The 15,042-nt window shown below is 39.5% G+C and overlaps 1 protein-coding gene across 2 annotated transcripts in view; it reads right to left on the bottom strand.

The window, feature by feature from the left end:
* Nucleotides 1-338: 338 nt before the first annotated feature.
* slc16a4 (solute carrier family 16 member 4) overlaps nt 339-15,042 on the bottom strand; it is a 29,479-nt gene continuing 14,775 nt past the window's right edge. For both annotated transcript variants that reach the window (XM_034695266.1, XM_034695267.1), the window contains exons 9-11: nt 10,637-10,848; nt 7,394-7,487; nt 339-4,071 (exon numbers count right to left, since the gene is read on the bottom strand). In XM_034695266.1, the coding sequence (XP_034551157.1) occupies nt 3,863-4,071; nt 7,394-7,487; nt 10,637-10,848 (515 nt within the window). In that variant the 3' untranslated portion in view covers nt 339-3,862. The remainder of the gene's footprint in view (nt 4,072-7,393; nt 7,488-10,636; nt 10,849-15,042) is intronic.

The raw sequence follows: 15,042 nt of genomic DNA on the forward strand, positions 1-15,042 counted from the left end.
GAAACCCTGTACACTTTGTCAAGGTTCAAATATATATAATATTTTGCTATCTTTCCCACACAGAGCTCCACCTGACAACAGACGCTGCTTCAGTTTGTTTCCAGGTCATCAATACACATCATCATCTGTCATCTTCTGTAAGTAACGTTTTCTTCAATCAGCAGTACATTTATTATCTAAAATGATATTAAATCCCGAACCCTTTTAATACAAATGATTATTACAAGTATTGTTGGGTCTTCTTTAAATGTAAATAAAAGAATGAAGATTACATGTAAATGAATCATTTTTATTTCATTCATTTGTCTAAATTAAGTGTCAATAAAAGCTGATAAGGATGTTGTGACTCGTGAGTTTTTATTGCAGAGGCAGAAGTGGCATTATTCTTTCACAATAACACAACAACAGACTTCAGACACATGTCGGTTTATTGCTGTTGACTGTGCACTCTTACAAGGCTTAAAATTGAGCTTCAAGCACTTGCATAAACATGAAATCTACAATTGGTTAAGCATATTTTCTAAGCTATCACTTAACAAATCTAGGAGTTAAAGTTGAGACATAACTGCTTCACCCAAACTTACATGTACGGCACAAAACCAAATCAAACACCAGCAAACAGAACTCTGTTTAATGTCAGTGGTGTTTGAGATGTTACCAAAGGGTCATAAAATCTCCTTAGAGATATTGCTGTAATATACAGTTCTTTAAAACATCCAGATAACTAACAAGTAAAATAATCCCCAACCAAAATCTACCTTTAAAGCATCAAATACTCCCCATACAAGATTCATCATGGTACAAAATATTCAGTGGTCCTCAATTACAAAAGCAAACTGGTGGTGAATGCAACTCGTGAGCCAAAAGAGCTTTTGTGCATGACTGTCATTATTGAAACAACACAAAGAGCCTTGCTCAGTATTGTGAAAGTGAGCTGAGGAGGAAAATTTGGTACTAATTGAGACAGCATTCTTTGAGTTGTTGCAATGTTCTGCCACAAGAGGGCAGCACAAGAAAACATGTCTATAACTGGACTTCTTGCCCCCCTCAGTTAGAACTTGGAAATGACTGACAGGCAGTCTTAGTGGTTTTAATTATTTTACCTTTCTACAATTTTTTCTTTTTTATTGTATAAGTATAATAAGTTTCAAGTTGTAGGTAGGTTTCTAACGTGTCTTTGGCTGACATCACAGGAAAGTTAGTTAGGATACGAGGTACCTTGTAAGGCAAACTGGTGAAAAACAAGGAATCCACCAAAAACAACAAAAAAAAACCCTCTACATAAAAAAAAATTCAAAACCATCAAACTCCCACATATAAACACAATATCATTATTTCAATTGTGTTGCCATTAATTGGCTGCCTGCAGGCACTGTTAAGGCTTGGCAAGTTTTCTACCAGTCCAGTTTGGACATCTTGCATTTGTGTGGGCAATTTCAGCAAAATATCTTTGTACGATAGTTGGCCAGAGATTTACAATCTTACAAGGTTGACACACAATTGACAGAATGACTCATTTGCCACTTAGTCCTACAGAAACACTGATGAATGCATATAAGAATCATACTCAAACTTCATCTGAACATGCTCTTTCTTCAAGGAGCTGGTAACTTTGCTATCGTTGAAAGGATGTGCTGCTAATGACAGTAAAATTATTCTCTTGGTGAACTTGCATAGAACCACTCACAAACAGTGAGCCTTGCATGGACATTTTGTTATCTGAAGGTGCTGCTAAGAAAAACATTAAGTGAATGTTAGGTGATTTCCATTATTAAGACTGACAAAGGCAGTTTCTATTTTTTTTTTTCTAGAAACTAAAAGGTCACAACTGAACTTTTGATTTATAAAAAATGAAGTGTGCATGCTTGCACGGTGAAATGAGTTGCAAACACAGTTAACAGTTTAAAAGCCTTAAAATGCTGATTGAAGTCGAAAAAGACCATTTGAAATTCAAGCACTTGAATAGTTGGACTTGTCACCTGAACTGTGTGCATTGAAAAGAGCTGAGGTGTCAGTAACGCAGCTGAAAACAGCTGTTTAGTGTAATGGGGGTAAGTGTGAGAATTTGAGTTTAAACTGTTTACATGCAAGTACTGTAAATAAACTGACAACTGAACAACAAGTTAAGGCAGTTTAAATGTAAGATATGTATGTTGTGAGAGTTGAAATTATAGTCCAAACATTAGAGTTGGTTCTGGATTCATAAGACTTCAGTTTTGAGTGTGTATCTGTGACAGAATTTAAAAAAAGAACACGAAGTGTGACGATTTGGCTACAAGACATAAGATAGGCATTGTTTATGGACCACTCTGTATGAAACAGAGCTTCCACTTTAAGCTCTTGATTTTTTTTGCCAGTACCAGCTGGCAGTTTGTTGTGGTAAAAATGGGTTGCATTGTAACTTAAGGCCTTAAGTAGCCGTCTGTAGTCTGTAAATACCCAAATTACCCAGCAAAATTTTATGACACAATCCCAAAACAAAAGCTCACTGACTTCTTTTGTCACTGACTCACCCTCTACAGGTTTCACTGTGGCACAATTGTGAGAGATGGACATAGCTGGAATGTCCAAACAAGTGCCTCTAGCTCAAAGCAGTGTCACTTGAGGTTAAGAGGCTGAAGGGTCAGTTGTTGTTTAGTGCCAAAAACAGCTGAGATCTGAGGTAAACTACGCACTGCTACATAACCAGATGTTAGTATCAGCAGCACCATCATTTCTGATAAGTTCAAAAGTTGTTTAAAGCTTCAACTGCCAGAAAAACTGCAAGACATGAACCAAACAAAAGCAGTGTCAATGAATGCAAAGTATAGTGTCTGGATAAAAGTGTGAGTTAGTAAATAGGATTTCAGAGGAGGATGAAAGATTTTCAAATCTTAAAAACACTGCCCATTAATTTAACTTCAGATAAAAGTTCAGAGAGTGATACCAAAAGGCTAACAGTCCTGAATCAACTGGTCGTTTTGAAGTTTGAATGATCAGTCCCTATGAAATAGAAAAGTGTTCAGAGTATTAATTATGATATAAAGATAGACTATAGTGTGCATGACAAAAATGCATCACACAAACCATACCTCTAAATGCTTGCACATGCTACCATTGCGTTTATGCATTAGCCATGTCAGGGCAAAACAGTTTTTTTTTTTCAATTAAACTGTTAAAGTAGTTGCTGCATATAGCTTTTCCACAGGATTATAGGAGCAGGCTGCAATTCAGTGGTTACGAGTTCAATATATTAACTATCTGGTACATTAAGGCCAGAGATGATGTCATGCAGCATAATTAGAACCAGTTCCAAAGTGCACATCAGTGAGTACAGGTTTACAGATAAAGGCAACAGAAATGAGGGAAAGAGAATTGTATCCTGGATTTGTGCTTCTATCAATGTAAAAAAGTGAAAAAGAAAAACATGAAGACAGGGTTTTCAGCTCAACTGCATAGCTTAGTTTCCAGCAATTCTTTGTGCAAATTGAAAATCACTGTAAAATGATTGTGTTTTGGAAAACAGATTTAAGTAATGTTTGAATAATGTATGGATGAAATGCATTACTAAAGTATGCAAGATGATATGAGAAGTTTGGATGCATGTACCTCTGATGAGGACAAGAAGGGGATGAAGAATTACATTTTGGCTTTTCAAAGTTCAATATAATCAACTTGTCACCTATGTCCCATTTACTGAATGTTCTTAGATATCATGTAGTGCCGCAGCACTTTTTTCTCCTTGGCCATTGTTGCGTTCCTGCTGAAACTAAGGGTCACTTGGGTCCCGACTTTAAGCTGGAGTCCAAGGTCCAAGTTATGCAGGCCTATGAAGTTCTGAGCATGCTGGTTCACGATTAAAAGCCTTCCCTGGGTTTCATTCCTACACGACGCCGTTCTGCAGGCGGTCCGGGGTGAAGCAGCCGTTGGTCTTACAGCTGCTTTCCACTCTCTTGTCATGGGTCAGTTTGTTCCTGGCCTTCCAGCGCTGAGCCAGCGGCTCCATGAACAGTGAGACGGAGGAGAGCAGATAACAGAGCCCCGCCAGGTAGAAAGAACAGTCATACGTCTGAGTGTAGTCATACAGGAAACCTGCAAAACACAAAATCTTTCAGCATCTGTCTTTTTGTTAAACAGCACACTGTGGATGTTTATTCTATCATGACATAACTTCATGTATCATGTGTCATGTGCAGACAAGCTGAGGACACCAGTGGTGCTTACAAGGAGCTTTCACACAAGATCTAATTGATGGCTTCAGACCATTTGAATGTTTTTATGGATATTTTGTACCTGCTGATTGAATAATCTTTTCTACAAAACATACGTTTTTTACATTTTCTTGTTTAATTTTTTAATTAAAAAAACTGTAAAACTATTTATTTCATACAACCATGACCAAAATCTAATACCATGATATAAAAATGTTTAAGCAACTCAGCTCATGAGATGCTAAAAGCACAATTTCTTCCACACACACCAATTGTTTAGGCACAATTCCACTACAATTGTTTAAATAAAGCAGGGTGAGAGTTTTCATAAGAAAACATTTCCTATTAATGTACAAGAAAAAATCAGCAAGGAGATAAGAGGTGCTGCTTTGGCCACAGGGGGCACCACAGTCAGCACAATCCCAAAGTTCCTCACAGGATCTTTACATTTAGAATCATCAGATTACTGAAAGTTAAGACACTGTGTGAATTTCTTTGCACTACCAGCTTAATACATCATTATTTACTTAGTTAATATGATACACTATGATAGGAGATTTTTCTCAATCCCATAACAATGTTCATGCTCATAAAGCAAAGGACCATTATTTAACTGTTAAAGGTGCAGTATGTAGTAATAAGTGGCATTTAGCAGAACAGACTTGGTGAAAACAGTGAACTTAGATGGCTTGATGATAAAAACTTGTCAAGTGGAGGATCATACTTAATATGCATCACATTCTTATCCTTAAAGGCCACCCATGGTTCCCCAAAAGGAAGGGTAAGCAAGGGAGCATTTCAATCTAGAATCTGACCGCTAAATATTCCCATTTCTACACACTGTACCTTTAAAGGGAATGTTAGGTATTTTCAAGGCTGGGCTGTATGAGGTACTTGTCAATAATAAATTATATTATAAACGCAAGTATGACCACGTCCAAGCTGTTGGTAAGACAGTAAATACACACTGGTAGTGCTGTCCCACACTTTAGCCTATGAAACAGGGAAAAAACATTTGTAATGATCCTTTAAAATGTAGTTTTTAACACTATTAGTGGCTCATACTGCATATTCCAGTATGTTGAGGCATCACATTTTAACCATGCGTGATTTCAGTGTAAGCTATACTGCGGGTGACATATAACCTTTTGTTTTCCTCTGTTATTTGTTTTCTTCAGCTAAGTTGACCTTTTACTTTGGACATGTAAAGTGGGATGTAATCAAACAGCCACAGGTACAAAATGGCAGGTATGACCACATTCAAGCTGTTAGTAAGACAGTTAATACACACCGGTAATGCAATCCCACCCTTTGGCCTGAGGGAGGGACCAAATGTTGACTAACGTCAGTTTTTCACCTCAACCCTGGTAAACAGAGCCACACGCTACCTCTATACCACCCCAAAGAGAATCATTTGTGAAATGATCAGTTGATCAATGTGGTGCAGGCAGAGAAAAACGTACATGTTGCACCAGTGAATAGTGCAAAACATACAAACTTTCTGACAGCAAGTAAAGCGCTGCATCATTTCTAAATAGAGCACACACTTTCATAGACATTAGTGTTTGGGTCAGAGTTTCTTAAAATTAGCTTAAATAAGTGGTAAAGTTGACTCTGTCTGCAGCGACTGATAGCCTAGCTTCTGTGTCAATTCTCCGCCCGGTTTCTCAACAAAGTTGCATAGCTGACCAGGGTCGCCTGTGGGCAACACACTTATTGACAACTTCATTATACAGCCCCACTTCAAAAGGAGGACTTATCCATTCAATAAAGCAATTAGTTTAAATAAAGCCCTTTGAAATGTGTAAATATACTAGAGGACAGTACCATAAAAAAAGACTGGAAACTTATGTTTGTTAAATATTTTACATCTAATGTCACACTGTAGTTTTTTCCCTATGAAACAGGGAAAAACATTTGTAATGATCCTTTTAAATGTAGTTTTTAGTGGCTCATACTTCATATTCCAGTATGTTGAGGCATCACATTTTTGACCATGCGTGATATAAGTGTAAGCTATACTGCAGGTGACATATAACCATCTGTCTTCCTGTGTTATCTGTTTTCTTTAACTAAGTTGACATTTCACTTCAGACGTGTAAAGTGGGGTAAAGTGCACAACCCCAAAGCGAGACTCATCAGTCACATTTCAACCCTCAAGTCCATTAGCTCTATTGAAGGGATTGCCCAATACACTGGGAGAACACGCACGCACGCATGCCCCCCCCCCCCCCCACCCCCCCACTCACCCACACACACACACACACACACACACACACACACACACACACACACACACACACACACACACACACACACACACACACACACACACACACACACACACACACACAGACACACACACACACACGCACACACACACACCTTATTACCTTAAAATACCTCACGCATACACAGATAATGAAAGTGCATGGTATTTGTTTATCATGTTACAACATGCTGTTTAGGTATGAAAACTGCTTTGGCTCCTGACTGAGTTCATATGTCAGAAACAGATGACTTACATCTTTTAATTCTTTTTAGGTGACCAAATAAAACGTATAATAGGAAACTGGTCCCAGATAGGAAACAGCTCTCTAAGACTAACAAAGGCAATCTGCCATCACTTAAAGAAAGTGAGTTAAACCCAGCAATGTTGTTCCAGCTCCACTTGCTTTTAAACAGGGAAATTTGACCCAGTAACCCTCCAGTCAGCCCCGAAAAACCCCACTCTGCACTGGGGGCTTCCCTGACTATAGGTTGTTTTTCTCCTGTACGGTTCAGTTTTCATGCTTCACAGTGACTGAAGGGAGTAGTGACACTTAAAAACACTTCAAGGAATTCAGGGCCCCAAGAAAATATGCCCTACAACATCCCCTAAAAAAGTTCATCAGAAAGGCCTAGCAACCCCATTAATGACCCCCCCCCCCCATCCCCCAATACTTACTCGCTACATTTGCTGCTGTCTCTCCTTCTCTCACTCACTCACACATACACACACACACAAACACAAACAAAAGAACACTGAAAACACTTGTAAAAACTTGCCCTAGTCTAACAAATCACCGTAGAACGGTAACGTCACGGCTACAATCCAATGCATATGTACTACATAGGCAAGGGTTTGTTATTGTGTGTATACGGAAAAGTGGGTTACCACATGTCCAATTTCCCGAGGACTTTCCATGACGTAATCCACTCACCTGCCAAAGGAGGCCCCGTGAGGCATCCAAGACCCACAAAGAACATAGAGAAGCCCATGGAGTTGTTGAGTTTCTCTGACCCCACAAGATCTACCTGCAGAGAAGAGTAGCATAACATTAAGCATTGACCTAAATTCTGGAACCTTTACCTCCACTATTTTATTTTCATCTAAACATTTAGAGATACAACTGCTGTGCTGCTTATACTTCAACTCAGTAGAAATATCATAAAATTCAAATAACTAAAAAGACAATTTTAAACACATAAATACCAAGCAGTAAAACATTCCGCCATTTGAGCATGGTGTAACAAAATGTAAAACAGGATGCAAACAAAAACCTTTGACCTCAATGAAATGGCAAGCGTACAACAATGGCACAAATTTATCCTTGAAAAGCAAAATAGTTGGCTAAGACATAAATACCAAAACAGAATTGCTGCATTTGTGGCTTTGTGCTCTTTCACCTCACATAGTGGCAACTTGTTTGATGAAGCTGCCACTCAATAACCAATCATAACCCAGTTCAAGTACTGGTCTCAAATTGATTGACTCAAAATTGGCATAATAGGACTGTCAAAGTGAACATGTTAATAACATGTTAGCTGTTATTATGATCCTCGGCCTGTCCTATAGTTTGGGGAAATTAGTTAGCATGGCAAGCAGAAACCAACCTTCTTGAGCAGAAATTGATAAAGAAATGGGTCCTTTGAATGTCAAGTTCAGCTTTATAGCTCTGCCAGATGGTTCTCCAGAGTACGTTGAATCAAAAGTAAAAAACTTTCGGCAGCGATAGCTAAATCGGTGACAATAGCTTGCAGGCTTATTGACATCATGGAGGATGAAGGTCTGCCTGAAATAATTTGCATTGGATCAAATGACTGCACATGTGAATTGCCTTCTAGAGCCACCATTGTAACTAAGATCATTTAATTCCCAAAGCAAGACTCTGCAAGACTCAACATAGTTGATACAGACTTAAAAAGTTGTTTGAAATTAAAAAGATAAAGAATTATAAAGAATTATAAAAAACTTGATTAATTAAAAATAATTATGGAAATTCTGATTTTAAAAAATGTGTTTAACAGCTCTACTCATAATAGATCAAAACGTTTTATTATATAAAGACTTTGAGCAAAATAACAAAGAAGTTAATGCTAAGTATGAGCCATAGCAATTGTAGATGATGACACTTAAAACTAACTTAAACTGTCTCAGCTGAAAAAACCCGAAACAAAACTGGGAAATCTGTGATGAACAACAACATAACAAGCTTTAGCCACAAAAGCACTGAGAGCACAGACCTCCACAAATACCTTACTTGTATGATGAGGGAATCTGAAAGGCCAACCATAAAAAACGTTATGATATTTTTGGTAATGCTATAAGAATGATGACAAAATATTGGTTGCTTCTTTATAATAAGTAGTTCAGTGCTTTTTTTTCTCTACTACTTCTGACAAACAAATAAATGGCAGAGGTCATACAGGGGTCTGTCGGACTTAAGCCAAAACTGGTTTGACTGGCTCTTGCTATTTTCAGAGGAAAAACTACAACTGATCATTTAATGTTTCAGCCCACAGGCATGTCTCGCCCTTTAGACTACGCAATCGCAGAGTGAAATCACACTACATCTGCCCTTACGTTTTTGTTTACAAGTGTGATATGATCTGAAGATACAGGATACCCCCTGACTTAATATGTCGTTCCACCTATAAAGGCAGTTGGGAAACATCTCAAATGATCTGGTGTAAGGATACTTTTCCCTTTCAGTGTGTGACGATATACCATGACGTAATGGAGCCCCACATAAAAGCCTGTGCTTTGAATTCCCCAGACAAGATAGTTTGATACCCTAGCATGAGGGTGTGTGAAGGTTAAATGATAGAGAGGTTTCTTCTAGCTCATTTTTCTACTCATGGTAACTGTGGGGGTGACATGTTCTGGAGCCTGGTCATTTTAAGATGCAGGTGCTTACCATACCTGACTTGTTAGCTTGTTTAGTTTTTATAATACATTTATTTATTTGTCAACCAGTACATAGGAGTCAGGATTGCTGTTGGCTTTTCTCTTGAGAGATTATGACAGAAATGATGAAATAAGCGATTCTTTTTAGTAACCCGGTATGCTTTGTACATCTGGTGCAATTTAGGGGAGCAAGGGGCAAGTCTACAACCATCCACAAGCTCTTTCTTTGGAGAAACCAGAGGGTGACTAGATGGTGGCTACATTCATTATTTATGAACCTACAGTGAAGAAATTTCTTAAACATTTGAAACAGCCAATAAAAGTTATGTAAAGGTTAACTTATGGTCTTTAATTACCCTCCCACTTCCCATAAAGAGCTTTGTAATTTGAGTTGAGTTAGGTTTATTTTTAGCCACGCTGTGTTGATCCAAATATCACAAAAAGGGTTACATAGATAGTTGTGAACTTTTGTACAAACAGTCATGGTCCCCAAAGGATGAATTTGATCAACTTTAGAAATCAGATTTTGATCAAATCAAATAGAAAATGAATCAATTACTTGGGCTAATTATCACACATAAGCAGTAGTAGTGGCTGTAAACTGTAAACATGCTTAAGTAGGAAAGGTGTCAGGAACTTCTACAAAGTCAGCACCTAAAGCTGTAAGTTGCTTTGTTTCTGGGTGAAGGGAATATCAGTTGTGCCCAGGATGTAAGGATGCACCTGTCAAACTACCAGCTGTTTGGACCTGCTACTCTCTGGTTACAAAGATAAGTCTTTAGTTAATGTCACCCATACCTGTTCAACTATTGGCATACCTTTTTCCGACACTGTACTCTGTTTTTTTGTGTTAACTCATAAACAGTATCAGCAAAGTAATGAAATAAATGTTCAATTAAACCCTCTCATGCTGCTTAATGTATTCCATTTACAATTAAAGAAGTAATGGTTCATGTAATAAAAAGAACTGGCAGTCAACAAGTCTGAATTAATCTGTGTTAATCTATGTGAATATGAGTGACGCAGCACAGTATTTGATTACACTGTTTGTAGGACAGGTATTGTGTTAGTTTAGAATAATTTGTGTGTACTAAATGAAAACTGTCACTGTTCCTCAACACTTTCTTCATGTTTAAATTGAATGTCTTCTCTAAGAATTGATGATGGCAACAGGACCCATGCAGAAAAATCACATCCTTGATTGTAATGGAGGTTAAATTGTGAGGCAGACACTACAAATGTATAGCTGCATTGAGAGAGAGGATTATGTCCTTACTAGAACAGGCAGCAGCAGAGCCATGTATCCTCCACAGAAGATGGCAAAGAAAATCGCATACACCATCAGCAGGATGTAGGAGGTGGCCAGCGGGGAGAGCAGGTTGACAAGGCCACACAGGATTAGGTAGGCCTTGTGGTAGTGGTATTTATGGAGCAGGTTCCTGTCTGCTACCCAGCCTGAAGCCAGCTGGGCGATGGTTTCTGTGATACCTGCAACAGATGCAAACAGTTCAGATAAGAAACTGAGACAGGAGAAAAATAGAAATACCTTTATTACCATGTATTTGTTATTATGTCAGCGGTGCTGAAACTAAGCAGGTTATCCTGTTTGAGTTCACAGCAGAAAGATGTTCCCAACTGTTTCTTTAAGGAGTGCTAAAGGCAGGCTGGGGGAAGCTTACAATAAAATATTTAGATAGGAACGGGTGGCTGATGTTTGGTGATGGTGTTTTGGGGGAATCTGAAACAACAGGAATGTTAAGTCTCTCTTCACCTTCAGAATAAATGCCTTCTGTTATGCCCCGTCTAGGGGTGGCTGAGACACAACATGAAAAAGACCCATTTTCCCCGAGTCCCAAGCAAAAAAAACTAGTATTACAAAGTATGAAACAAAAATGATTAATTTACATAAACTATATTCACTTACAACAACTTAGGAATTAACTAGAATTAACTTCAGGGTGAACCAAGGACAAAGTAATAAACAAAAAATTCTAACAGAGAGGTAAAGCAACTAACCTGAGAAATCAAAGTAGAATTAAACTGGCAATTCACCCCAACACAATCTAACAGAAAAACACCCTAACACCTGCAGTGAACAAAAGGCTAATGTGGCTGGGACTCCCGTCCGGCTGCTGTGACGTCACCTCTCAGCTGATATAGAGATAGACTTCCTGCCCAGCCTATGCCGATCTGAAGTCTAGCCATTAACCGCCCCACATTCCAACATTTCCAACCACATTTCCAACATAGACTCTAATGAATAAATACACAACAAAACATACATTACAACCACAGTCGTAACACCCCATTTTCTATGAATTTACAAATACAATGTTTAATTCACGCGAAAGACCATAAAGTGTCAGCCAACATATTTTCAATACCTTTCTTGTGAGTGTTTTATGGGTTAAAATCCTGCAAAAGAAGGGACCAGTACAGGGTATGTGGTCAGACCAGAAAAGTAGGCAACCACGTCATCTAGATAAGTTTCCCAATTTTAAACACCAGCCAAGACACGGTGCATAAAGTGCTGGAATGCACCCTACGCCTTTCTCCAGTGGGCCAATTGGTAGAACCATATAGCCCACTGGAGAAAGGCGTAGGGTGTAACAAAAGTGGCTATTTCTGATGCTCTTGGGGTCAAAGGGACCTTGCCAGTAACCTTTTAATAGTTCCAGCATGGTAACCATTTTTTGTCGATGCACTTCTCCATTCTTGAAAGAAGAGAGGAATCGGGTTTGGTGATAGTCTTTGCAAAAACAAACATTGCTGTCAGGTTTTGGAACTAAGAGACAGGAAGAACTCCACGCACTCATGCTGAGAACGGCTAATCCATATTCAACTAAATAACTCACCTCTTGCTGCATCAGAGCTCTCCGATTTACAAGGTAAGCATGCTATTTAATCGGTTTATGGCCTTCTACAGCTAAATCGTGAAACAGAACAGAGGTCTGAATCAGATGATCAGAGAAAGGCAAAAAATTACTTTTAATTAGTAACTAAATCAGCACGAGCATAGTCAGATGAATGAGCCAGGACAGACTCCAAGTTACTTAACACCTCTGAATTTTTTATACGAGCGGGTGGCATTGAACTGCTTTTCTCTGACAGCCCGTCATCAGAGAGGGGAACACCAGTGCAGCAGGAGATGGATGAGGGGCACTGTCTTGGGAAAATTAATACAAATATACTTTGTAACAGTAGGAACTGGTGATACTCTGAAATTGAGGTTGTGGGCATTACGAGTGCAAAAACAAAAAATGACATGTATGGACACAGGCCCTTAGAGCTTCTAATGATCACAAGTCAGTGTTTGTATGCTAAGATATGAATGTAAGTGTGTAGCTCAAAGCACTGCTGTGTCCAGAGACCGTCTAAACAAGCCACAACTGAATGCTTTCATGCAGACAACTTTCCTGACCATCAGAACTATGATGCTCATGTCCTAAAAAAAGAAAAACTCAGGTGGGACTCTTGCTCAAATGCTGCTGCAGCAGCCCACAGACTGACACTCCTCTACACTCTGAAGTGATGCTTAGTCACACAAAAAGACTCTTTGTTGAAGTCAGCCAAAGTAGTGCATAGAGTAGCTTAAGTGTGGATGATATGATTTATACAGGCACCTGCCCAAAGAAACAAGCAGAGAACTGTGTGCAGACCTTAACCTGTCACTCATAATAATACACTTATTTAGTGCTTAAGAAAGACAAAGCTTGGAAGATGTGAAGATGTGGGTGTTTGTGACAGAGAGTGTGAGTAAGGGTGGGGCAAAAACAGAGGCATGTGAGGAAAGGATGACGCTCTGCAGCAAAAATACACAGGTCTGCATTAGGATTAACGTGATGTCTAGACAAGTCCCTGTTGTTCCCATTCTCTGAGAAGAGAGAGTTTCTAGAATCAGTGGGTGGTAACACATCCATCTATTAACATCTCTATTACGGTGGGAACACCCAGGCAAACTACTCATTATCCCCTCCATCCTATCTGATTGATTGTTTTCTCCAGCTTGGTATGATGACTTGGCAGATATGCGCTGCTCACTGCTGAGGTCAACTGGAACGCGATAGGCAGTGCGGAAACTGCAGTGGTGTATTGACCGTCGCAGGAATAGCTACAAGCAGGCAGCGCTGAGCCATTGATCAATGAAACAAAACTGGTCCTATGCAGATCAGAGTTACCCATCCTCTGCTCAGCCTCTGCACCACAACCACTCAAGCTGCAGTCACTGACACTCAGAGTGAACTCAAAATAGCAAAAAAGATCTTCTGAATATTCATGAGTTTGTATCAGCAAGGAAGGTCTGCACATTTGCTTTTATTCTGATCTCATCTTCCCAAATCAACTTGTGGATTGTATTAATTTAAATAAGCTACATGTTCATCTTATAAGGCTTTGAATGAATTAGAAATGAATGAACAGTAATGCCAGGAACACCTCTGCCTTCCTTACATAACAGCATCTCCTCTCCTCAGAGGTCACAAAGATGATAGAGGCAGCTGTGCAATGTTTATGTGTCCTCCTCTTGCGACCTACGACAGCATCCTGGGGTGTCCCCTGCCTGCACACAGACAAGTTGTGAGTTTGTTTGTGTGATTTAGCCTCAGCAGGCTTGTCCAGACCTGCAGCTGTTCTCGTACAAACTCAGCGCAATGCAGTTTAAATTTGGCCGCTCCAAGTAGCACCTTAAGCTATAGGTGCATCAGGGACATTATTTGTTACGTGTGTTTCCCTCTGTGGTGTGGACAGGTAATGAAATAAATAAAAAGGTTAATGTGCATGCCTCTGGACTCCATCTGACAGGGAAGGGGATGTGGGTGTGTGTAAAGCATGAGGAGATAGTGCCCTTGAGCTTCAAAGAGGAACATTTTGTCACTAGATTAAAGCAAAGGGTCTTAAAAGGCATGTTGATTTTCCAAGCTTCTCTAAGGTGCCACTTGGCTTGTCTTGCTCATCTCTTGTGGGTATTGCTGCCTCAGTGCTCCTCAGCAGAGTATCAGCCACTCTAGGACTGGACCCAAACAAAATTGGGAGCCCCTTTTGTCACCACGCCAGCAGGTTTACTCAGTTAGCTGTTGCTTAGCGACTCTAGTTAGCTCCAGAGCTGGTGGCTGAGTTTGACCCGGACGACAACGGCCTCCCTCCTTCAGCTGAGTCAATGGGCCTCTCTGACAGCCGCTGGGATGGGGAAAGAGGGACAGCAGGACACTGGGACGGTGGCTTTGTGGTGTGATTGGCACCCTGTCTCTCTCTCATGCTGTCCCTCTTTCTCTCTCATTACGATGCACGTGATCGGAGAATGTGACAAAACAAACGTGTCTGAATCAAAATCATTTTTCGCTCATGCTGCTTGCCGGTACAGATTGCTGGGGCAAAGCTTCCAAGTAAACTGTCATGGAGAGTTCAGACACCTTCATCTCAACATTGCAGAATTAGGTTTAGGAACTCATAATCATAATTGTCAGTTAAATACTGTGTAATCTGCATAGTTTTAAACACTGCTGTTATTCCACTGCAATCTTACGCCTGGTTAAATAAAAATGCTTTCACCCCACCTGTGTTTCTTTAGCAGGCTGCAATGTTTCCCATCATTTTCTACAGCATCACTGACAATAACAAGACCATTTACATATTGTACTTAACAATAATTGATATTTGTCTCAGAACAATCCAGATGCTTCTTCA

This window comes from Notolabrus celidotus, chromosome 11 (assembly GCF_009762535.1).
Source record: "Notolabrus celidotus isolate fNotCel1 chromosome 11, fNotCel1.pri, whole genome shotgun sequence".
Lineage (NCBI taxonomy): Eukaryota > Metazoa > Chordata > Actinopteri > Labriformes > Labridae > Notolabrus > Notolabrus celidotus.